Source organism: Microcebus murinus, chromosome 2 (assembly GCF_040939455.1).
Source record: "Microcebus murinus isolate Inina chromosome 2, M.murinus_Inina_mat1.0, whole genome shotgun sequence".
NCBI classification, from domain to species: Eukaryota; Metazoa; Chordata; class Mammalia; order Primates; family Cheirogaleidae; genus Microcebus; species Microcebus murinus.
Window position 1 is genome coordinate 74445763 of NC_134105.1, and position 27589 is coordinate 74473351.

At 37.2% G+C, this 27589-nt stretch overlaps 1 protein-coding gene across 6 annotated transcripts in view; it reads right to left on the reverse strand.

Moving 5' to 3' along the window:
• The window catches only part of EVI5 (ecotropic viral integration site 5), a 203528-nt gene that overhangs the window by 166860 nt on the left and 9079 nt on the right, over nt 1-27589 (reverse strand). For all 6 annotated transcript variants that reach the window (XM_075999852.1, XM_075999853.1, XM_012790919.2 and 3 more), the window contains exon 2: nt 3889-4118. In XM_075999852.1, the coding sequence (XP_075855967.1) occupies nt 3889-4118 (230 nt within the window). The remainder of the gene's footprint in view (nt 1-3888; nt 4119-27589) is intronic.

Consider the following 27589-nt stretch of genomic DNA (forward strand, 5'->3'; position numbering starts at 1 on the left):
TTCCATCTAATATCTCTTTTTGCTCTATTTAATGGTCCCTGTCATTTTCTTTTCTCTAAGAACCTATCTGCTCACAACAGCCTTCACACAACCTAACAATCCAGTTTGTTCAAGTTAACTCCTCTTTCAATTTCATCTTATCCAAATTTTACCAATCTATATATGTTAAAAGTCTTCCAAAACTTCTAACAAAAAATTTTGCTCAAATCTCTCAAATGCAGGCCGGGCGCGGTGGCTCACGCCTGTAATCCTAGCTCTCTGGGAGGCCGAGGCGGGCGGATTGCTCAAGGTCAGGAGTTCAAAACCAGCCTGAGCAAGAGCGAGACCCCGTCTCTACTATAAATAGAAAAAAATTAATTGGCCAACTGATATGTATATAAAAAATTAGCCGGGCATGGTGGCGCATGCCTGTAGTCCCAGCTACTCGGGAGGCTGAGGCAGAAGGATCGCTCGAGCCCAGGAGTGTGAGGTTGCTGTGAGCTAGGCTGACGCCACGGCACTCACTCTAGCCTGGGCAACAAAGCGAGACTCTGTCTCAAAAAAAAAAAAAAAAAAAAAAAAAATCTCTCAAATGCAGTAAGCAAAGGGGTAAAGAGTTCAAAACACACATAAACACATTAAACTCTCATAAAGTTATCATCATAGGCACACTCAGCTTTCTACCTTGTCCATCAAGTACTGGGAGCCAAAGAAAACCCTTTAAAAGGACATTCTAGGAAATGATCATCAGAAAGGGGCACTTTCTATCACCAGATTTGCATGAGCTGATATTAGCTCCTCTTTTATGTGGCTCAATTAGCCCAGACTCAAAACTCCTAGTTCCTAAATCCTGTTTCCCATGAATTTCTTTTATGCCTGTGTTTTTTGTCTCTATGAAGGCACCAAGTCTGAGGACAAAAATTTCAACAATTACTTCAGCAGTAAAATTTTGTAAAATCTAAGCAGAGGTAACATTCAGAATATATTTATATATGGTATTAACTTCTAAATCTAATTGTCAAAAAATATAAACCAATTTTTCTAATTTTATTCGGACTTTTTCCCCATGCCAAGGAAATGTAAAACTTTATAAAAAAAAAATATATTTCTTTCTTGCCATGATGGAGTAAGAGAGACTAGATTTATCCTCTTACCTGATATAACCAAAAAAGACTGGACAAAATATATTAAATTATCTGAAAACAATGGTTTTCAAGACTTTGGACAATAGGCAACAATGGAGAACAAATTCTGAGACTCAGGAAGTTAGTGAGGTAGACAGACCCTATGATTGCCATCTTGCCCACCTTTTGAGAGTTTCCAGGCTGTGGCTCAGGTAGGGAAAGTTCAAAGCCTGGTATACTCCCTAAATTGCAGAGATGGAACTGAGGGTCCCTGCAAGTCAGACAAGCCACATTTCAGGCACTCAACTGCAGTTAGACCAAGGTGGCTAGAGTTCACAGGTAAGAGTACCAAAGAAGAAAGAACTACACAGAGACTGTCAGAAATTAGCAGAGGATCACATCAAGTATTCACCTGGGAACTGAACAGTACATTCACGTACTCAAGGCCCAAGAAAGATTAGATGTAACCTTGGCCAACATTCATACAGGACCAGGAATAGTACCTGTCTCCACCAGCCAGACTGGAAAACCTGTTTCAGGGTACATTGAGTAGAGTACACAAAAAGGTCTCAGTAGTGGGGAATGATAGTCTTAGGCTGTGTACTACTCTAGAGCAAACTCTTTCCTACTTTAACTGCAAACCAGAATAAAACTCAAGAATATTTATAGGAAAATAGGCAAACACAGCAAGGTAAAATTCACAATGTCAGGCATCCAATCAAAAATTATCAGGCATGCAAAGAAACAGAAAGACATAACCAATAATGGGAGAAAAAAAAAATCAAAAGCAAACCAGTATTAACCCAAATGTTAGAATTACCAGACAATGCCATTAACAGTTATTTATTACAGGCTGGGCACAGTGGCTCATGCCTGTAATCCTAGCTCTCTGGGAGGCCAAGGCAGAAGGATTGCTTGAGGTCAGGAGTTCAAGACCAGTCTGAGCAAGAGCACTACCCCATCTCTATAAAAAATAGAAAAATTAGCCAGGTATGGTGGTGCACTCCTGTAGTCCCAGCTACCCAGGAGGCTGAGGCAGGAGGATCCCTTGAAGCCAAGAGTGTGAGGTTGCAATGAGTTATGATGATGCCACTGCACTCTACCTGGGATGACAGAGAGAGACTCTGTCTCAAAAAAAAAAAAAAGTTATTATAACTGTATTCTACATGTTTGATAGTTTAACAGACATACAAAATACACTCCAACTTCTAAAGATAAATCTGCAACATGAGAGATAAAAAACACAATGGATGGGATTAAGAGAAAATTACAAAAGGCAGAAGACAGTATTACTGAATTTGAATACATAGCAACTTCCGAGAAAATAAACAAAGCATCAATGACCTGTGGAACAACTTCAAGTAGCCTAATATGTGTGTAATTAGAGTCTCTGAAGAGAGAGAGACAGGGACAAAAAAAATGTGAAGAAAAAGCTGGACAAAAAAATTCCAAATTTGAAAAAACTATAAATCTACAACAAGTTTAACAAACCACAACTGAAAGAAACACACACAAAAAAAAAAACACAATAAAAGACAGAAGCAAATTGCTTAAAAATAGTGATAAAGCAGGGAACAAAAAGACATGATATACAAAGAATGATAACAAATACAACAAATTTCCTATTGAAAACAATGCAAGAGAGAACACAACAAAACATTAAAATACTGGGGTTTATAACACATATGAAAGTAAAATGTATGACAAAACTGGCACAAAGAACTTAAGAGAAGAAATGCAAGTGTACTATTCTAAGGTTCTTATGCTACACAAGAAGTGGTATGATGTCCCTCAAAGGCAAGACCATGATAAGTTAAAGATCTTAACAATGAATCTTAAGGCAGCCATTAAAATAAGAGAGTTATAGCTTATAAATCAACAGAGGAATACAACAGAATCATAAAAATATTCAATAAAGTCAAAAGAAGGCAGAAAAATTAAAGGAAACAACAGTAGAAAATAAGATAACAGATTTACATAAACCACATTAATATAAAATTCTAGAAAATGTAAATTAATCTATAGTAGCAGCTTGGGGACAGGCAGGGGAATAATGGAAATAATCATTTTCTTCATGTTGGTGACAATTTCACAAGCATATACATGGGTCACAAATTATCAAATTGTATGTTTTAAGTATATGTATTTTATTATGGTAATTATACATTACAACTGTTAAAAAGTTATTTTTGTTATTACCCTTAAAGCCAGTATCATTATACACCCTGACTGAACACAAAAAGGTGCTCTTCCTTACATTTTTGGCAGATGATGCCCTAAAGAGATCCCAACAATAACATAGTGAAGGGGCACACAAGGTCCATAGTATGCCTTCCTGAAGCAGAGTAGACAACTATTCTATTTCATGCCTATTATGAGAAAAGGATATTCTGCCTTCCATGGATAAATTTATGAAAAGATTTCCCACTCTAAAACCACAAATTAGACATCTCTACCGGATTGTATTATCTTATGCTTTAACCAAGGGAACTATTTAGAGAGTTTAAAATAATAATGGTAGATTTGTTTTAGAAAATTGATAAAATTCAAGAAAGATTTAGGGAATTTGCTACTTTAAAAAAACAAATCTCTAAAACTCTTCAAGCTGGAAGAAAATTTTAGTCTGTTTTAAGACCAACCTCCCCCCAAAAAGACTTGAATACTTTTGTTAAGTAATTTTGACAAAGAGCCAAAAACTAGAAAATAACATTCTTAATATGAGCAAATATGAATGGTGGATTTTGTACCATAATTAGAGAAAGAAATGCCAAGCAACCTCACTCACCTATTTTGTTCCTCCAGTTTAGCCAGGAGTTCTAGGTCATCTGGACTCAACTGTGATGGGGAAGACGGTGAAAGGGCTGGTGTTGATAGTGTGGTAGACGAGGATGTGGTATGTAATGAAGCAGATGGACTTGCCACCTGACTGGCCATCTGACTGACTGTATGCGATACTGTGTTCTTCACCCATGAGAGAGTAGAACTCAGCTTTTCTGCAACCTTGTCTGTCGCCACCTAAGGACAAAAATAACAATTGCATATATTTTAGTTTTACTGCATTCATTACCAAAAACTTGATAAACCTATTAAATTTTACTTAATAACCACCAGCAGAATATTCTCTTTGAGCTGATAAAGGTAAAATCTATTTTGGCAATCATTATCCTAACATCCAGGTTCTGGAACCTATTCAGTTCTGCAGCTAAACAAATCAGAACCAGTGTTTTCCAAACTACATGATGAAACCCATCAGAAAGTGATAAAATCATTTTAATAGTAACACCAGAATGTTTTTAAAAGTTAGAAAGAGAAGAATATGTTATCTAATGAAATTTTTGTTTTAGTTACATATGTATTTACAATGTGTACTACATGTATGTATATGTATAGGTGCATTAAGTCAGGATGTAAAATGTATTCTTTATTGGCATTCTAGCCATTTGAAAGTCAAGAAATTAAGGCTGGGCACAGTGGCTCATGCCTGCAATCCTAGCACTCTGGGAGGCCGAGGCAGGCAGATCATTTGAGCTCAGGAATTCGAGACCAGCCTGAGCAAGAGCGAGACCCCATCTCTACCAAAAATAGAAAAATTAGCCGGGCATGGTGGCGCATGCCTGTAGTCCCAGCTACTCGGGAGGCTGAGGCAGAAGGATTGCTTGAGCCCAGGAGTCTGAGGTTGCAATGAGCTAGGCTGACTCCACGGCACTCTAGCTGGGGCAACAGAGTGAGACTCTGTCTCAAAAAAAAAAAAAAGTCAAGGAATTAAAACATGCACATTAGGTCATCAGGATAAAGAAATCCTACAACATGACTAGCAAGTCAACAAAAACTGGGTATGTTCAGCATAAATGAAACGTAATAGACCACTGATCAATCTGTCTTCAAAACCCTACAGCACTGTTATAGAAGAGGGACTAGCTCTAGAGGAACAAAACTATAATAAAAGCTTTAGTTAACAGAGTGAGAGAGGTTCAAGGTAGAAATTTCAAACAGCTATTCAGAAATAGAATGGATGCCTAGAAGAGTAGTTCATTCTCTATCAATAGGCTACATTAAAGCAGCAATATAAGAGCCAAATGTGAAGAGTTAGTTAAGGATGAGTTAATAAGGTGGGAAACCAGGACAGGAAAAGCCTTCAAGATTCCCTTCTTCTCTAAGATTCAATAAATTATACATACATCCAACATATTTCTCATAAACCATTCCAACCTCCTAAGCACATAAAATTCAGCTGAAAGAGAAAATACAAATAATATCCAAATAGGCATTATTTCAGTAATGTAAAACAATGTGAACAGTAATTATATTTGAATACTGGTACAAAGCTAAACATTCTTAATAAGTTTACAATATACGGTATGACAAGGCTTTTAGTTTTTAAAAATTATCTTTAAAAGAGCTTGTTGGCCAGGCGTGGTGGCTCACGCCTGTAATCCTAGCACTCTAGGAGGCTGAGGTGGGAGGATCGCTCAAGGTCAAGGTCAGGAGTTTGAGATCAGCCTGAGCAAGAGTAAGATCCCTCTCTACTATAAATGGAAAGAAATTAATTGGCCAACTAAAAATATATATAAAAAAAATTAGCTGGGCATGGTGGTGCGTGCCTGTAGTCCCAGCTACTCGGGAGGCTGAGGCAGGAGGATCACTTGAGCCCAGGACTCTGAAGTTGCTGTGAGCTAGGTTGACGCCACGGCACTCTAGCCCGGGCAACAGAGTGAGACTCTGTCTCAAAAAATAAATAAATAAATAAATAAATAAGAGCTTGTTGATTGTGAAGTGCTTTGACATATAAAGGCTTCAAACTATGAAGAAGTGCTTTTATGTGCTTTAAGATCTCAAATTTTATTCAAAGGCAAATGGCTAAAGCATTTTAAATTACTTTCTGAATCAACAAATTCTCAGCCAACCGTGGTTTACACATAGCAATTCATAATCATACACATACACACATACATGTACATACACATTAAAACACCAACACATACACACAAATATCCCACCCAGACTTCTGGTAGTGGGTACTACTCTTCTCACAGGTTACCCAAAGCTTTCCTCTTCACCTCAATATACCGTGTTTCCCCCAAAATAAGACCTACCCATAAAATAAGCCCAGGCAGAATTTCCAACCATTTGCCCAGTGTAAGCTCTACTCCGAAAATAAGACCTAGTGATGGGCGTGGCTACGCAGCATATCTGCACAACCCATGCATTTCATCGCAGAGCAGCAAAGACAACGAGCAGCCCTTCTCATCTGCCCCATGAGAGCTCTATTGCTCAACATGAAAGACTGGGGCCAGTGGTTCTAAAGGAAACAGAGTCGCAAGAAATTCAGGATGGAATTCGGGTCTGGGAGAGTTATGATGATGTTGCAGAAGACGAAGACTTAACTATATTTGAATAAATGTAGATTGTTGTACCGTACTTAAGAAAATTAACACATCCCCTAAAAATAAGCCCTAGGGTTGTCTTCTTGAGGAAAAATAAATATAAGACCCTGTCTTATTTTCGGGGAAACACGGTATATATGGCTCTTTCTCTGTCCCCACTTCCTCCACCTCAACTTAGCAAGAAAATTCAATGTAAGGAAAGGATAAAATGGAAAAGGGATTCCAAGGACATCGTTAAGCCAGCCACTCAACATGAGGATGGAGCTTCTAAGAGGACATAGATTCAATTTCAAGTGCTAATTAGGAGCAAGAGTTTTATTAACCTGAGGATACCTTCCATTTTCTTTACATTTTCTGTAATTTTCCCCTATTAGAAAACTTACTTCCTTTGGGAATGGTATTACAGAAAGGACCAAGAAACTCTTACTGTTGAGGAAAGAACTCCCAAGAAAGACAAGGAGAATGATTTATAGAACTCAAGGGAAAGAAGCATGGGGCAGACTATTTATGCCTGCATCCAGGCAAAAGAACTCCTTCTTGACAACTCATAGATCAGCCATAGCTCATGAGGGCAAAAGGCCATATAGGAATCAAAGAATAATTTAGCCAACACTTTCTTTGTGCCAGGAAGTGGTACAGGCCATGGTGGGCACCAAGATAGCCTACTATGTGATTTGTTATTCTGTTGACTTTATCTATAGAGCTACAACTACAAATTCAATTGTGAAAATGGCACAAATTTGCATCCCAAAAGGATACTATCCCATTTAAAAAGAAAAAAGGTAATGTATAAAATCTAAAGAAAAATGGTAAACTTTTAATAATAATTAACCATTAATTTCAGATATACTTACAACTTTCAAGAATTAATGCTTTACATTCCCATTATATAAAAGTCCACTATTCAAGTTAATTGCTGCAAAGGCAACAAAAGACACCTATTAACTGCTTTAATTTATTAAAACAAATTTATCATATCCCTTTGCACAGTGTAGTAACAGGCTTCCATTTAAAGAGTTTGGAATATCCACATGTTCTGGTTAACAAAATAAAAAAAAAAAAATAGTTTGGAATAATCAAGAGCACCATTCTGACATCCTTTCAATGTTGCTGAAATGTGATTCAGCCTATAACTACCGAAAGCTCAATAACTCATCTTCAAATTTTAATTTCTTAAACATAGCTGGAATATTTAATTACAAAGGCAATTCAGTAAAGTTTAATATTCATGGTTCTAGAAAATCCACAAGACTGAATTATTTTTTCATATATCATCATGTCCTTTTTTTCCCTTTAACTATAATTTTTCAAACTTCTACCCTGCCACCTCTGAACCTCTTTCCCTCAACCTACAGTAAGTTGAGGTTCTGAAGACATAATAAATCTGACAATGCAACTATGTAACAAAATTCCTGTCTACCTCATAGAGGCATTATGCATTTATTTTTAAAAGTGAACAGACGTTGGAAATACTAAAATAGGCCAGGTGCAGTGGCTCACGCCTCCAATCAATCCTAGCACTGTGGGAGGATGAGGCAGGAGGATCACCTGTACTCAGGAGTTCAAGACCAACCTGAGAAAGAGCAAGACTTCATGTCTACTAAAAATAGAAAAAATTAGCTGGGCCTGGTGGTGCGCGCCTGTAGTCCCAGCTACTCGGGATGCTGAAGCAGGAGGATCCCTTTAGCCCAGGAGTTTGAGGTTGCTGTGAGGTAGGCTGACGCCATAACAACTCTAGCCCTGGCAACAGAGCAAGACTGTATCAAAAAAAAGAAAAAGAAATTGCTAAAATCATCATTAAAAAGGCTCAGTAATCACACACAGAAGGCCACATATTATATGAGTATATTTATATAAAATTTCTAGAAAAGGCAAATCCAGAGACAAAAAGTAGATTAGTAGTTTCTAAGGACTGGGGAGAGGGATGGGGAATGACTGCTAATAGGTACAGGGTTTCTTTATGGGGTAATGAAAATGTTCTGGGACTGATTAGCAGTGACAGTTGCACAATCCTAGGAACAAATGCCACTGAACTCCATAATTTAAAGGAGTGAATTTTATGGTATATGAATTATATTTCATTTTTTAAAAAGCTTAGTAAAAGCTTTACACACTATTACAATATTTGAATAGGCTCTCCCATGAGAAACAGCCATGGTAATTACATCAATTTATATTTTATTAAAACTTATAAAGATGCTCTTAACTACCCCCACAAAGGACTATTTTTAAAGATTCCAATTTTAGATCCAAATAATGAAGGAGAAAAGGCCACAGTTACGGTTAATTACTTCCTGAATCATAATTGTGAAACTGAATCCAATTCCTAGAGCATAACACTCCCCTGTGGGTAAAGGGCATTTTATGACTAAAGAGGAAGCATGAGTATGGGTACCTGCGCTATGGCTGGGAGTCAAAAACCCAATAGATCTTTAAGTGTCAAAAGTCAAATTCCTGGCTGAGCATGGTGGCTCACGCCTGTAATCCTAGCACTCTGGGAGGTAGGAGGATGGTTTGAGCTCAGGAGTTTGAGACCAGTCTGAGCGAGAGCAAGACCCTGTCTCTACTAAAAATATAGAAAATAGCTGGACAACTAAATATATATATATTAGCCAGGCATAGTGGTACATGCCTGTAATCCCAGCTACCTGGGAGGCTTAGGCAGGAGGATCACTTGAGCCCAGGAGCTTGAGGCTGCTGTGAGCTAGGGTGATGCCATGGCACTCTAGCCCGGGCAACAGAGTGAGAGTCTGTCTCAAAAAAAAGTCAAATTCCTAAAAAACAAAGGGGGTGTATGGCGCTACACATTTCATAATGTCTACATTTCAGCTATATATAAATACTCATTTTTCTCTTTTAAGATACACCAGTCATTTTGTAATTCTATCTTTTCCTCTTAGAGTAAAGATATATTTCCTATCATTTTTTCATATCTGTTTACTGAATGAACACAAAGATCGCTTTTATAATACAGTTAGCCTTAGCGTACATACAGCTTCTTTATATAAATGGCTCATAATCTATTATCATTTTATAGCCTTTCTTCAAAAAATATAGGAACCAAACATGAGTGACTTTTTAACACCAAAGCTAAAACATTTCCAAGGCCATAGAAGACTAACAGACTTTTCTACCTCCACACCATGATGCAAAACTACTTTATTTTATGTCTCTTACTGGTTTCTCCAAAGTGCCTGTTGCTCACATCCACCCCTTCCAACCTATGCTACACTCACCCTTCTACTTTCCTCTCTTTTCTGGTCACTTTTCTCTTGACAATTTTCTTACACTCTTTCATTTTCACAAGTTGGGCTTTATGAAGTTCTACCAACCAGACATCTCACTTTCCTTCCTTGAGATAAGTAGACACAGATCAAGATCCCAGTTTTATTTTTTACTGGGCTCACTTCTACTAAAGGTCAGATACATATATAAAATAAATAAAAATCAAGTCAACTGATATTTACTCTGTGTAAGTCACTATGCAAAGCATAGAAGACTGCTATAATTAAAGACAGTGCCCTACCCTGTCTTTATTCCCATATTTCATACAGTCCTACAAAAAAGTACCTACAATGGTATCCTTATCACTCCCTTTGGTATATCTGTTAATTGTATGGCAATCTTATACTTAGCACTGAAAGCCAGTACAACAGTTTCCACACTGTAGGTTTTTAAAGACTTTGAAGTGTAATTCTAACCAGCCCTCTGTGCTGTCTAAACACTATATTTGATGCAACTCCCACTGTATGGTATGCTACCGAGATTTAAAAAACAAAGTTTCAAAGAGAAGAGAGGGAAATATTATCAGCAAGCACTTTTAGTATTTAAGTTGCGCCAGGCACTATTCTAGACACTTTACATGTGTTAAATCTATTTAATTGTCAAAATGCTATAAAATAGGGGTTACTACTTTCATAATTTCACAAGTGAGGAAATGATGACATAAAGATGCTATACAGCTTACATAAGATCACAAAGCTAGTAAATGTCAACCACAGGGAGTCCAATTTGAGATCCTTTGCTCTTGACCACTATCAAGAGTGAGCAAGACCAAAGGTCGGCAATGGATGTAGACACTACTGACTTCAGTAAGCCCATTTCACCTTGAGGAAGTAGAAACCAGATTATAGTAGGTTGAGTAGTAGCTAAGAAATGAAGAAATGGGAGCTGCAAAATATTCCCATTTTCCCATTCCCACCATGACAACCTTTGCTCTGTCACTCAGGCAGGAGTGCAGCACTATGATCACAGCTGAATGCAACTTCAAACTCCTGGGCTCAAGTGATCCTCCTGCCTCAGCCTCCCAAGTAGCTGGGACTACAGGCATGTGCCACCACGCGAGCTAATTTTTCTATTTTTCGTAGAGCCAGGGTCTCGCTTTTGCTCAGACTGTTCTCAAACTCCTGCCTTCAAGCAATCTTCCCGCCTTAGCCTCCCAAAATGCTAGGTTACAGGCATGAGCCACCTCACCCAGCCTCTTGAGACTTCTTGAGTCAGACTGATTCCTGAAGGCTGGAGATTCCAGAAGGTTGGTTAGGATACTACTATGTAACAAGTCTTACTTTCCAAAAAGGCCTTCAAACAGACAATAACTTAATTTGATTTTATTTAAAAAAGAAAAAATACTGGTATAATTTAGATAACTAGGCTGTCACGGTTATTCTTTATCATTGTTCAGTTAGCTTGTTTTATAATATCAAGGTTGATTCAACAACTCAGCATTTTATTTCTTAGGACTTTTCATATCACTTAATATTAACTCATTTATTGTTCACTTATAATTCTATAAAATAAAGTCTCAGTTTTAGATATAAGATATTCAAGATCAAAATTATTTAAAAGGGCTAGGCACATCATTCATGCCTATAATCCTAACACTTTGGGAGGCCAAGGCAGGAATATCACTTGAGGCCAGGAGTTTGAGACCAACTCCTGGGCAACTTTCTGGGCATTAGTGAGAACCCATTTCTACAAAAACTAAAAAAATTAGCCAAGTGTGGCAGTGAGCACTTGTAGACCCAGCTACTGAGGGGGCTCATATGGGAGGATCCGATAGCTTGAACCCAGTAGTTTGAGACTGCAGTGAGCTATGATGACTCCACTATACTGTAGCCCAGGGGACAGAGCAAGACCCAGTCTCAGAAAGGAAAAAAAAATAATTTAAAAGATTTATATCATAACTCAAAATGGACCAAAGACCTAAATTAAAGAATAGAAACTATAAAACTCTTAGAAGAAAACACAGAGGAAAAGCTTCATGACAATGATTTGGAAATGATTCCTTAGATTTGGCTCCAAAAGCAAAGTCAACAACAGGAAGAAAAAAAACAGATTGCATCAAAATTTAAAACTTCTGTGCCTCAGAAGACACTATAAACAGAGTAAAAAAAGCAACCTATGGTGGCCGGGCGCAGTGGTTCACGCCTGTAATCCTAGCACTCTGGGAGGCCGAGGCAGGCGGATTGCTTGAGGTCAGGAGATCGAAACCAGCCTGAGCAAGAGCAAAACTCCGTCTCTACTATAAATAGAAAGAAATTAATTGGCCAACTAATATATATAGAAAACAAAACTAGCCGGGCGTAGTGGCACATGCCTGTAGTCCCAGCTACTCGGGAGGCTGAGGCAGAAGGATTGCTTGAGCCCAGGAGTTTGAGGGTGCTGTGAGCTAGGCTGACGCCATGGCACTCACTCTAGCCTGGGCAACAAAGTGAGACTCTGTCTCAAAAAAAAAAAAAAGCAACCTATGTAATGAAAGAATATATTTGCAAATCATATAGCTGATAAGAGATTAATATTTAGAATACTCAGACAACTGACTTGTTTGGGAAAAAAAAAATAGAATACATAAAGAACTACAAAATGAACAAAAAACCCTCAAATAACCAGATTAAAAAAGGTCAAAGGACTGAATAGACTTTTCTCCAAAGAACATATACAAATAGTGAATCAAACAGTGAATAAGCACATAACAAGATGTTCAACATCACTAGTCATTAAGAACTACAAATTAAAACCACAATAAGATACCACTCACACACATTAGGATGGCTATTATCAAGAAAGAAAATAAGTGTTGGCAATGTTAATGGGAATATATTAATAAATGGCACAGCTACTGTGAAAAACAATATGGCAGTTCCTCAAAAACTTAAACATACAAGCCAGGTGTCGTGATGCATGCCAGTAGTCCCAGCGACTCGGGAAGCTGAGGCAAGAGGACTGCTTGAGCCCAGAAGTTTGAGATTACAGTGAGCTATGATGATGCCACTGCACTCCAGGCTAGATGACAGAGCAAGACCCTATTTCTAAAAATAAAAATAAATTTTAAAAATACGAAGTAAAACTGTGATCTAGCCACAAGTCTTTAAGGGTTCCAAACAGACTTTAATTTTAAAAATGCTAAATTTATGGTAAAACATACATAATGTAAAAGCTGCCATTCTAGTGATTTTTAAATGTACAGTTCAGTGGTATTAATTACATTCAAAATGCAACCATCACCACTTTCTCCAAAACTTTTTCATCATCCCAAATAGAAATACCGTATTGATTTCCCCTGCCCGTTAGCCTTATGTAACCTCTATTCTACTTTCTGATTCTATGAATTTGCCTATTGTAGATATTTCATGTAAGTGGAATCATACTCATGTGATCATATATAAAATAACCTTTTCTGTCTGCCATATTTTGCTCAGCAATGTTTTCAAGGTTTATTCATGTTGTAGCATGTATCAGAACTTCATTCCCTTTTAGGCTATACAGTTCATCTGAAGACAAAAATAAAAAAAAAAATCTTCATTCCCTTTTATGGCTGAATAATATTCATATTCATATACATAAAATACAGACATTTCACATTTTGTTTATCCATTCATCTTTGCTGGATATTTGGGTTATTTCCACCTTTTGGCTCTTGTGAATAATGCTGCTATGAACACTGGCATGCAAGTGCCAAAGCTGATTTTATTAAAAGGGAAAGCCAGCAGAGGAACTATATAGCAAAACAGTAACAGAAGCTGCCAAAAACAATCACCACAACAAAATTCAATAGAATTTAAGATAATAACTTTACAGTTTTAATATTACTTATACTTCTGATTTTTCTAAATTTTCCTAAATATGTATTATTATATTTGCATAAATCAGGGGAAATTGAGTCCTTTGTCATTACAGGATAAATATGTTCTAATCTGAAAAAACATACAGTAAGGAAATAAAAGGGAGAAAGCAATACAATGTTGAAGTAAAATATTAAAAGATCATTACTAAGGTCAGGACTGCAGGTTGGCAGCACTACTGAAAACAAAGCAGAGTTGAAGTCCGAAAGTATCTTGTTTTTTCTGTTATAAATAAAGAGTAAGTACTAGTTTGCCCTCCATACTCCTAGCACAGTATATACTAGACACTCAACAACAAAAGTTAGCAGAAAGAATGAATGGATGGGTAATTCTATAGATCACTAAGCTCTATCACTTATATCACATTTTTAATCACTTATATTCTTAGTCTCAAATTAACTTTTACCAGCATCTTGAGTTTCACAATAAGTTTTTAAAGAACAATAAACTTAAAGAGAAATTGGCAGGTAGATGAATGACAGCAAATTATATTGCAGGGATCATATTTAAACTGCAATTTTGACTGCTTAAACAAGATTATAAACCTAGAGCACAATATTTTTTGAGTGGGTATTTGTCTAAGTATTTATAATGCCAAATGGATCCAGACAGTTCTTTTCTTATTTGCTTCAAAAACACACAGCAATATATCAAAATTAGAAGCATATTCTAAAATGTTTGCTCAAATTTAAAAATGGCCTGTATCATTGCAAATATAAAAACTCATTAATTTTACCTGTATATATCATTATATCTCTTCAAGGTATTGGAAACTCAGCCTGTAAAAAATCTGATATACAACTGAATAAGTAGATAGTTAAAAACAAATTATTTAGGCTGGGCACAGAGGCCCACGCCTAGCACTCTGGGAGGCAGACGTGGGAGGACCAGCCTGAGGGAGAGTGAGACCCTGTCTCTACTAAAAATAGAAAAAAAAATTAGCCAGGCATGGTGGCATGCACCTTGTAGTCCCAGTTCCTCGGGAGGCTGAGGCAGGAGGATCGCTTAAGCCCAGGATTTGAGGTTGCTGTGAACTAAGCTAATGCCACGGCCTGCTAGTCCTGGCAACAGAGTGAGACTCTGTTTCCAAAAAAGTAAAAATAAAAAAACAATAAATAATAAAATTATACTAGTTCCAGTAAGATTTAAGGTTGGTACAAATGTAGCATCTTGTTACAGTAGGATTTAAGATTGGTGCAAATGTAATATCTACCTCAATCTTTTAAACAGGTTATAAGAATTATTATTCCAACTCCATAAATAGAAATATAAACACCAAAATTATATAAATAACAATGTCTCGCATGTTATAAATATTGACAATAAATATGGAATATAGGTTTTAAAACATAGCCTATAAATATCCAGAGAAAAATTTCAAACCATGTCTTTCATTTATTTAACAGCTGTCTAGCAGACAGAAGAAGCAAAAATACAGAGAGCATTGTCTTCAACAGGAATCAAAACAGAAGAGTAGGAAATATAGAAAAAGGAAAAAAATAGGAAATAATGGCAAGATTGCTGATGAGTCTCCTTCCTTAGATGTCTACACAACATGTTTCTCTAAGTTAATACTTTCTATAGGCATATAGCATATTTCTATCTCTCTCTGATCCTCTAGAGCTAAATTTCAGAAAAGCAAAACTTGTACACAATGTTATACCACTGCTGATGGTTCCACCATCATTTACTATGTGCTTTACCATGTGCCAGGCACTGTCCAAGACTTTACAAACATTTCCTTATTTAATCCTCACAATATCCCTTAGATTTTACTGAAGCTTATGGAGGTTAAATAACTTGCCAAGATCCCTTAGCTAAAAAAATGATGGAGCCAAAATACTAAACATTCAGCCCTAAAATGTCCTGACAACTGTAAATCACTGATAAGAAGGCAAGCTAAAACTAACGTAGAACATAAAAGTAAAAACTCAGCATATCAGAATATGTCATGACTCTGCAGATTTTATTTGACAAACCCAGCCTCCCTAAAACTAATCTTATTATCTGTTTAAGAAATTCATTTAACTAAAGTATTAAAATGGAAATTATATTTGAAAGTGAAATTGTCAATATATCACATGAAAACTCCTAACTTCTTTGAAAATAGCCTATGACAGGCTGTACTTAATTTTTTTCTCCTAGATCAATGTAATAACACTAGCGTTTTTAAAAAGTCTCAAGAATATTTTTAAAAATCTCTTCTAATTTTTATATTAAATGTAAATGCTATACCAGATCTAGCGAAACATTCGAAATTTTCCTGACTTTAAAATTGACATTTTACACAAAAGGAAACCTCCCCACTTTATAAACTACAGCAATAATTTCTAAAGAAAAAGAAAGGAATAAAAGGAAAGAAATATTAGAAAAGCAATCAATGGCCACCACATCACAACTACATTATCTATATTGGAGGTAAACAGAATTTTACCAAGACTAAAAACATTCAACTCTAACTAATCTAACTTGATTACAAGACTTAAGTTTTAGGCCAGATGCTGTGGCTCACACCTATAATCCCAAGGCCGAGGCAGGAGGACTCCCTGAGGCCAGGAGTCTGAGACTGGCCTGGCAACATACTGAGACCCCGCCTCTACAAAATATTAAAACAAATTAGCAAGGCATAGAGGCATGCACCGGTAGTCCCTTGAGCCCAGACATTCAAGATTGCAGTAGCTATGATAGCACCACTGTACTCTAGCCTGAGCAACACAGCAAGACCCTATCTCTAAAAAATTTTAAAAAATAAAAAATTAGCTGGGTGTGGTGGCTCCCACACCTGTAGTCCCAGCTACTCAGGAGGCTGAAGCAGGAAGATCACTTGAGGCCAGGAATTGGAGGTTGCAGTGAGTTATGATCACAACACTGCACTCTAGCCTGGGTAACAGAGAAAGACATCAGGAAAGGAAAGGGAAAAGGAAAGGAAGGAAAGAAAGAGAGAAAAAGAGTGCCCGGGCTCAGTGGCTCACACCTGTAATCCTAACCGTTTGGGAGACTTGAGGCAGGAGGATCGTTTGAGGCTTTGAGTTCAAAACCAGTCTGAGCAAGATTGAGACCCCATCTCTACAAAATCTAGAAAAATTAGCCAGGCATGGTGGCTACTCGGGAGGCTAAGCTGAGAGGACTGCTTAAGCCCAGGAATTTGAGGTTGCAGTCAGCAATGATGACACCACAAGGGGAAGAATGTTCTCTTAATCAAAACTGAATAGAAGGATACATTATGAAAAATCAGGAAATTCTGGCACAAATATAGTAAGTACCAATGAAATAAATTTTTAAAAGGTCTTCAGCATCTCAGCAAGGTAAAGTACCCTGTTATATTAACAAGATGTGGGGCCTTGACAAGTTATTTAAGCTCTTTAAACATTGATCTCCTTGAAGTCAATAATATCTCTAATGCTTTCCTGTTGTAACACTCTGGAGAAAACTGACACAAATTCATATAAGCAGATTTTTTATGCAGTGGTTAGTTTCAATGATAACAGAAAAAAAAATCCTCAAAATGTTACACTAGAACTAAGGTCTTATTCCCTAAACCTCGGTATACTAGGCTACAGAAACAATCAGATATTTCTGGGAAAAGTCAACACAATGAGAGTACATTAGTAAGACTAAATATGCATAACTACACAATAACTGACTTTCAGAAGATGCCAAAAAAGCACTTAGGATTGCCAAGAGATTTTTTTTATCCGAAAATATTAAAGAACACTAAAACATCACATACTTAACTACCACTCATATCCATACTTCCGAAAACTAAAATGTTATAAACTTCATTACTATCCATATCCACAATTCTCTAGTACCTCACCTACCATAGGCAAGTAAGTCTTCTGTCTAAAGTCAGAAGACCTCAGGCCTATTCTCTTTGAACTTCCCTGAAGCTTAGGCAATCACTCCCTTCTCCCCAGTTTCTGCTCTCAACTTTTAAACATACGACTCTGCCATATTTAAAAATCCTATTGAAGTCTTCAATGTCAGAAGACTTCGAAGCTAAAAAGAAGGAACTAGAAGAAATTGTTCAGCCAATTATCAGCAAACTCTATGGAAGTGCAGGCCCTCCCCTAGCTGGTAAAGAAGATGCAGCAGAAAAAGATGAGTTGTAGACACTGATCTCCTAGTGCTGTAATATGGTAAATACTGGACTCGGGAACTTTCGTTAGGAAAAAATTGAGAGAACTTCAGTCTTGAATGTAATTTGAATCTTCACCTCAGAGTGCAGTTGAAAATGCTATAGCCTAAGTGGCTGTTTACTGCTTTTCTTTAGCAGTTGCTCACATGTCATGGGGTAGAAGGAGAAGAGGAATTGGCTATCTTAAAAAGAGGGTAAAAAAAGCTGGGTTCGGGTGTGTGTTCACCTTGAATATGTTCTATTTAACAGTTGTGTCATGTATATCTGGTGTAGGAACTTTTTTCTACCATAAGTGACACCAATAAATGTTTGTTATTTAAAAAAAAATCCTATTGGATCTTAGCCAGGCAAGGTAGCTCATGCCTATAATCCTAGCACTCTGGGAAGCCAACGCAGGGGGATCACTTGAGGTCAGGAGTTCAAAACCAGCCTGAGCAAGAATAAGAGCAAGACCCCGTTTCTACAAAAAAATAGAAAAATTAGCCAGGTGTGGCAGTATGCACCTATAGTCCCAACTACTTGGGAGGTTGAGGTAGGAGGATCACTTGAGCACAGAATTTAGTTTGAGTTGCAGTGAGCTACAATGATGCCACTGTACTCTAACTGGGGCAACAGAGCAAGGCAGTCTCAAAAATAAAAATAAAAATAAAAAACCTTATTGGATTTTAAATCCCTATGAGTATCCTCTGTCTCATAGCATACTCCCTACCTTACAGCTAAACAACTTGAAAGATGTTTAACTTTTTTACTCTTCCCTTCCTCACCTCCCATTTTTTCATTGTAAACTGGCTTCTACTCTACCCTTTTACTGCAACCACAAGATTACTGACCAAAAACATCTTTGTTGTTAAATCCAGTAAACACTTCACAGTCCTTATCTTACTTGATCTTTCCGCAACATGTAACCCCGTACCATACTTTCTCCTTTTACTTTTATTTTTCTGATTAGAAAATACATGTTAATTAAGAGTCCAAATATCTTACCCAAGATATCTGTCTAAAAATAAAAAAATAAAATAAAATTAAAAAAGAATCCAAATAGCACGGGGAAAAAAAAATGGAAGTCCAAGAACTCTGTAATTCCACCCTCAAAGACAGCCACTGTTAGTATGGTATATATTCGGCAAGATTTCTTTTATAATAATACATATGCTGACATACGTGTATATATTTTTTTAATTTTATAAAAATTAGATCATTCTATACATTTTTTTTGTATATTTTTTACTTAATGTACTTTGATCTTTTGTCCTTGTGTTTGTGGTACACAGATTAACGGTCCTTCAAACAGGACCATATCCTAATACCTGGGACCTGTGAATATGTTCCCTTACATGGCAAAAGGGACTTTGCAAATGTGATTAAGTTAAGGATCTTGAGATGAGGTTATCATGAATCATCCAGGTTAAGCCTGATATAATCACAAATGTCCTTAACAAGAGAGAGGTGATGTGAAAGTATAAACAGAGAAAGATAGAAGATGCTATGCTACTGGCTTTGAAGTTAGAGGAAGGGGCCAAGGAATGCAACACAAGGAATACAAGGAATGCAGCTCTAAAAGCTGTAAAAGGCAAGGAAATAGATTCTCCTCTATAGACTCCAGAGGAAACCAGCCCTAAAACCTTGACTTTAACCCAGTGAAATATTTTGGACTCTGGCCTTCAGAATTGTAAGAGACTAAATTTGTGTTGTTTGAAGTTACTAAATCTGTGCTAATTTGTTACAGCAGCACAGGAAAGTAATACAGTATATATACTATATTCCATCAGCTATCATATAATATACCATGTCATATAAATGTACCATATTTTATGTAACCAGTCCTCTATTGAGAGACAGTTACTTAGGTTGCCTCAAATTTTTTACTATTATATACTAGATGCCATGAATACCTTTAATCACATCTTTCCACATGTGTATGTTTCTCTAAGATTTATTCCATAAAGTGTAATTTCTGAGTCAAGTAACAGAAGTTTTAACAAACATAAAAGAAACCTACAAAAGTCTTATTTATTTTTACTCACATTAACAACATTAAAGCCCCTCTCTCTTTTTTCAAAGTTCTATCCTTTTAGCATCTATTGACTCACTTTCCTGGGTTTCCTTCTATAATAGTTATTCCTTTTGTTCCTTTGCAGACTCATCATCAGCTCAATTCTTAAATGTCAAGGTCCCTAAAGTTCCAATTCCATCCTGGACTGTCTCCTCACTGCACACTGCCAGAGATATCTCATCTTTTTTTACCCCAATTACTACTTACAAACAAAACACAATTCATCACCCTTGCCTCCCTCCAAATCTATTCTTTCACCAAGTTCACTCTACTAATGACTGTCATACCAATTCTCAGCAGTCTATGATAGATACGAGGGGCCACCAAATCCTTCCCTTATCCTCATCCCACATATTAACACTAAGTCTAAGGATTCCATGTCCTTTTAAGTTCTAGAATCCATAAGCTTTTCTCGCTCCCTGCCCAATCCTGGGATCAGAAATGTACCAATTTTCAACTATATCACTTTACTATGTGTTTTCTCCATCCCAACTTTTTACCCCACTGTATCAAAATAATCTTTCTGAAACTCAATTCTGATTTGTCACTGAACTAGACCTCTCATAGATTACCAGTTGGAATGTACAATGGTATAACTTCTTGTGGAAATTGTTAAGTAATGTCTTCTAAAGTTAAGCCTACATCTGTCCTATGACTTAGTATTTCCAAGCTTAGTTATTTACCCAAGAGTAATGAAAATATATGTCTACAAAAACACTTGTAGTCAAATGTTCATAGCAACTTAGTTACAATAGCCAAATGGGAGAATAGATAATTGTGGTACAACAGATAAATATGCATGAATTAAAAAGAATTATTGATAGGTCCAACATCATAGATGAATTTCAAAAACATTATGCTAACCAAAAGCAGCCACACAAAAGAATACACAGTGTATGATTCTATTTATGTACTGTTCAAGAATAAGAAAAACTAATTTATAGGCCGGGCGCGGTATCTCACGCCTGTAATCCTAGCTCTCTGGGAGGCCGAGACGGGTGGATTGCTCAAGGTCAGGAGTTCGAAACCAGCCTGAGCAAGAGTGAGACCTCGTCTCTACTATAAAAATAGAAAGAAATTAATTGGCCATCTAATATATATAGAAAAAATTAGCCGGGCATGGTGGCGCATGCCTGTAGTCCCAGCTACTCGGGAGGCTGAGGCAGGAGGATCGCTTGAGCCTAGGAGTTTGAGGTTGCTGTGAGCTAGGCTGATGCCACGGCACTCACTCTAGCCTGGGCAACAAGTGAGACTCTGTCTCAAAAAAAAAAAAAAGAAAAACTAATTTATGATAAAAGGCATCACAACAATAGGGATTCACTAAAGTGTGTATATTTAAAAAAAAAAAAAAAAAGGAAGAAAAGAAAAATAGTTAAACTATTCCTAATCTACCCTTTTAAAAAAATTATCGTTTCACTGAAATAAGAATATATCAACTGTGTCTTTCCTTGGTTTCTAAATTTTGTGAGCAAAAATGTTGTCTATGTAGAATAGATCACCAATATCTCCTCAATACCTATCATTATGCTAGACACATAAGAGATGCCAAATATGTTATCTTTGGTGTTTCTTACCAACTTATCCACAATATTGATAACATCATTAAATTTCTAGATCACTTACTCATTTACTAATCCTGTGGTATGTTAAATATGAATGGTACCATCATGCTTGACAACCTTTATAACCTTATTAAAGTGGCAGAACAGATGCTTCTCTATATTTTCAAAAAGGCATCCAAGATGAGTCTTTAATCTTGTATTCATCTATTACATACATTCCAAATAAATACAGTAGTCACTATAATCCAAGGGGGTTAGGTTTCAAGACCCTCAGTGGATGTCTGAAATTGTAGATAGTACCAAACCCTGTATATACTATGTGTTTTGCTATACCTATATATCAGTGATAAAGTTTAATTTATAAGTTAGGCAAAGTAATAAGTTAAAAATAACGAAGTTATTAGTAAAGTATTATTATTAAGTAAAATAAGGTAATACTTCAACACAAGTACTATAGTACAGCAACAGTCAATCTGGTAACTGAGATAGCTACTATGTGACTAGTGTATACACCATGGATATGCTGGACAATGGGATGATTCACATCCCTGGCAGGACAGAGTGTGGTGGCATGCAATTTAAAACTTATGAATTGTTTACTTCTGAAATTTTCCATATATTATGTTCAGAATGCAGTTGACCACAGGTAACCTAAACCATGGATAAAGGGAGACTACTATATTCAAAGGCATTACATTTTTCATGGCTTATTCCCTAAAATTCATTTTCAATTTACTTCAAGATCTATCTTCTCACCATCAAATTATGGCCCAGTCTTCTAAACTATCTTGATTTCTGGTATACCTGAAGATATTACAGTTTTCTTTCTCATGTATTTCATTCAAATATCCTATTATATAATTGGTGATTAAAGCTACAATTTTATCTGGTATCTGCTCACACTATTCAAATAATTCACTAGCAAAATTTATGAGACTATAGATTCATTTCTTCTTCTTCTTTTTTTTGAGAGAGTCTCACTCTGTTGCCCTGGCTAGAGTGCCATGGCGTCGGCCTAGTTCACAGCAATCTCAAACTCCTTGGCTCAAGCAATCTGACTGCCACAGCCTCCCAAGTAGCTGGGACTACAGCCATGTGCTACCACACTCGGCTAATTTTTTTTTTTTTAGTTGTCCAGCTTTATATTTTCTTTATATTTCTTTATATTTTCTTAGTAGAGACAGGGTCTTGCTCTTGCTTAGGCTGGTCCCGAACTCTTGAGCGCAAACAATCTGCCCACCTCGGCCTCCCAGAGTGCTAGGGTTACAGGCATGAGCCACCGCGCCTAGCCATGGATTCATTTCCGACGTAGCAAATGTCCCATATCAGGCCAAAGAAGACAGCAGCTAATCATTTGAGTATCAACTCAAAGACCAAATCCCCATCCTCCCTTCTGTATCAGTACTTACACTTTCCTAGAAACAAACAAAATAAGTTATGATCTATAATAAAGCCAGTTCTGTTTCTATCTCTCATCAAGGTCCCCTTCAAGAACATAGGAGCTAGCAGTTCCTTAACAAGAGAGTCCTAATAATGAACTTTTAAGACTCTGGATGACAGAACCACCAGTGAAAACCCAGATAATAGCCATTTTAACCAGTGTTAGGGAACACTTTTCAGAGGATGACTGTGAAAGTTGGATGAATACAAAGAACAATTAACAAGCACAAAACCCACATTGTCTTTGGCCACTTAAAAGGATAAACTGCCAACAGCACAGGCTTTATTACTATACAGATAAAGTAATAAACGGCTGGAAATGCAACAGATAAACACACCAGGCAAGTTGCAATACATAATAAGAAATGGGATGACCTTTTCAGAGCAAACTTACTGGGTCACAATCAACAAGTTTTATCTACAAAACACTAATTAACCTACATGTTTCCAGTGAAGAAGGATTATTGTAATACCATGATAGATAGTAAAAACTGCCAGTGTCACCTCTGATTGACATCTTGAATTTCATATGCAAACCCAAAAAATAAAATGCAATCATGCGCCACATAACAACATTTGGTCAACAAGAAACCATGTATGGACAGTGGTCCCATAAAATTATAATACCATATTTTTACTATATCTTTTCTATGTTTAGATACACAAATATTCAGTACAGTAATATGCTGTACAGATTTGTAGACTAAGGGCAATATCTAAACCACATAGCCTAGATGCACAGCAGACTACCACCTAGGTTTGAGTAAGTATACCCTGTAAGGTTCGCACAATGATGAAATCGCCTAATGAAACATTTCTCAGAACATATCCCCATTGTTTAGTGACATGACTGACTGTAATTAATTTGTGGTGCAGCAAAAAGGCCAGTGAGGATTTTGTGCAGTGCAAAGCAGATTCTGTATCTTATAAAACTTGTTAAAAATTAATTTGAAGAGCAATACATGGGGCTGACAGCTTTTTATTTTGCCAAATATTACAAAAAACAAACCAAAAAAGCCGATCAACTATCTGGCTTTTTTTTCCCCCAGAGACAGGGTCTTGCTCTGCTGTCCAGGCTGGAGTACAGTGAATTCAATTATAGCACACTATAGTCTCAAACTCCTGGGCTCAAGTGATCCTTGCCTCAGACTCCAAAGTAGCTGGGATAAGGCATGTGCCACCACAATTGGCTAATTTTTATTTTTTGTAGAGACAGTGTCTCATTATTTTGCCCAGGCTGGCCTCAAACCATGCTCCCACAATGGGATTATAAACATGAGCCACCACACCCAGCCTTAGCACCACAATTTCATAACAAAAAGGATGTTTTAATACAGAAAAGGATAGACATAATTTAAAGGTGAATACTTTAAAATGTATAAACTTATCGTGCTTTTACTTCTTGTTTAGAAAAAAAACAACAGCCAGGTATAGGGGCACACACCAGGACTTCAAGACCAGCCTGAACAAGAGCAAGACCCTGTCTCTACAAAAAAATAGAAAAATTAGCCAGGCGTGGCGGTGTGCACCTGTAGTCCCAGCTACTAAGAAGGCTGAGAAACGAAGATGGCTTGAGCACCGGAGTTTGAGGTTGCAGTAAGCTATAATGACACCACTGCATTCTAGTCTAGGCAACATAGCGAGACTCTGTCTCAAACGAAAAATAAATAAATAAAATAAAATGTATACATTTAGCCTAAAAAAAATATTGAGAATAACATTTTCATTTCATCATCAACTTTATGGTAAAAACTCTGTCTCAAAGGGCAGCATTGGGGAAACTACCTATTGACTTAGTGTTTTAAAGAAAATAAAAATATAGAGTGGCAAAGAATAAAGGTATCAGAAGTACTTAACACAGAAGCTTTAATGGGTGGTTTTAATTAATTTAGCACTTCATGTTAACTATAAACTAAGATCTCCACAATTTTATAATAGTTTCTAACCTTTTCTGGTATAGAAATTTTTTTCAAAATAAAAATTCTGAGTACTACCTCTCCCCATGACAGTAATTGGATTTAGGTATTATCAAGTGAAATGGCAAAATCTTCATGACTTTTTAATAAACTTTATTATTATCTATTACAAATATATAAGAGCTATTATTTAGTCATTTAATGTTTAATGCACATATGGATTTCCATACCCTTTGCAGTGATCCACAGCCCAACCCACTTCTCCAGGCACTCATCTCCTCCTACTCTGAGTATTTCAGCCTGGACAGTTACTTTACAGAAAGCATCAAATAGCTCACTAGGCTAGATTATCTTCAAAATCATTTCCAATCCTGAGATTAAAAGATTCTGGGGCAATGAGTACTTCTAAAGAAATGACAACTTGATCTAATATTTAGGTCCTCTCCCTCCTGACACTCTATTTAGATCACTATAAAGAAATTTAAAAGGCATAACCTCATAAGGAAGACACAACAGTGGAAGACAGATGGCAGCACATTTTTGTATAATGGAAAGCAGATGGTGGACTTCCAGGGTAAGATGGCAGATTGAACACATACATTTAATTTTGCTTCCTCCCAAAACTACTAAAACAAGAATAAAGAAAGTTTTTTTGTTGTTGTTTTGTTCTGTTTTTAGGACACAAACCATAAGGACAGGGAGAATGAAGAAAGAGACAACAGCAACAAAATTTTAAAAGCTAGAAAAAAGTTGGATAACTGACTTCATCAAAGGTGGCCAAATTCTAAACCAGCAATGCTGACAAGTAAGAACAAACTGAATTTATCCCACAGAATCCTCAAAAGGCTCAGGAATTGTCAGAACAAAGAAGAGAAGGGGGACTAACATAAGAAAGGATGAAGTGAAGAAAGCTGAACAGTTAGAAACCTAGATCTCCTCCAAGCTGCTGAGTGGCTCCACCCTAAGAGTGGCAGATGACTATAGATTTACTACCTCAAGACATGGTACAGACATAGGTATCCTAACAAAAAGAGATTATCAGAGCCTACATACTAAATGCTCTATGACTCATTATCCAACCCTCTTTCCCTGAGTTCCCAGCTCCCTAGCAACTAGAGCTCTACTCTCCAAGTAGAAAACTGGAATATATTCTCTGAGAAATCTGACCAGGCCAAAAGGAAAGATATACATACTGAAGATAGCCTCAAATAGTCCACCCATACCAATGGTTGTCAATCTTGGCCATGTAATGGAATCACCTGGGCAGCTTTAAAAAATACTGATGCTGGTGGGGCGTGGTGGCTCATGCCTGTAATCCTAGCACTCTGGGAGGCCGAGGCAGGAGGACTGCTTGAGCTCAGGAGTTTGAAACCAGCCTGAGCAAGAACGAGACCTCATCTCTACTAAAAATAGAAAGAAAATTAATTGGCCAACTAAAATATATAGAAAAAATTAGCCAGGCGTGGTGGCGCATGCCTGTAGTCCCAGCTACTTGGGAGGCTGAGGCAGAAGAATTGTTTGAGCCCAGGAGTTTGAGGTTGCTGTGAGCTAGGCTGACACCACGGCACTCCAGCCAGGGCAACAGAGTGAGACTCTGTCTCAAAAAAAAAAAAAAGGCCGGGCGCTGTGGCTCACGCCTGTAATCCTAGCTCTTGGGAGGCCGAGGCGGGCGGATTGCTCAAGGTCAGGAGTTCAAAACCAGCCTGAGCAAGAGCGAGACCCCGTCTCTACTATAAATAGAAAGAAATTAATTGGCCAACTGATATATATATATAAAAAAATTAGCCGGGCATGGTGGCGCATGCCTGTAGTCCCAGCTACCCGGGAGGCTGAGGCAGAAGGATCACTCGAGCCCAGGAGTTTGAGGTTGCTGTGAGCTAGGCTGACGCCACGGCACTCACTCTAGCCTGGGCAACAAAGTGAGACTCTGTCTCAAAAAAAAAAAAAAAAAAATACTGATGCTAATCTATGGAGATAAAAATCGGAATGGTGGTCACCTCTGGGCAGGGTGTTCGGACGATAAGAGAAAGGGATATGAAGGAATTTCTAGGATTTTCACCATGCTTTGTATCTTGTGTTAGTTTCACAGTAAAAATTATCAAACTATACATTTAAATTCTGTGCATTTTGTTGTATGTAGCCACACCTGAATTTTTAAAAAATATTGTTACCTGAGTCCTATCCCCAGAGACTATGATGTATTTTGGTCTAGCAGCAGCACGGATATTTTTTTAATAAGCTTTCCATGTGATTTTAATGTACAGCCAAAGCTGAGAACCACTGCTTTAGACTCTAGATTATAGGGTAAAACTGGAAGTCAATAAGCCCCCACTTCCAAGCTCTGGGCCTCTAGTCAGCTTTCAGTCACCCACTCTTAATAATGGACAGATAACCAAGGATTACCAGTCCTCTGAGAAGGGGCTCTACTAATGACACTATGACAAACAGAAAAAAGTAACTTGGAGGAAATAGCCTAAGCAAAACAAGGCTTAAAGAAACTATCTTTAACATTCTCAAGATACTTAAGAGAAAATATAGCATCTATGAAACAATATGGAGGAATAAAAGTGACTGAGTAAAGGAGAAAGCTGAACCCACCAGCATGCAGAAGGAATATGATCGAGAAGCAAGCTGATTTGGCTAACTCACAGAACTCCAGAGAGGCTCAGGACCTAGATGCAGGATCAGTGGTGGACAAGCATGGTGCTGAAGACAAGTGAAGTGGTTTAAATTTTGTATAAGGTACAGTTAGACTCTCTAGGTTTCCGCCTCCACCGCCATCTCTATCCTCTCATAAATTTATTCTCTGGAAACACTGACCTGAAGAGACTTCAGACTCAAGAAGGGCAGAGTAAGGCTAAGGCAAAAAACC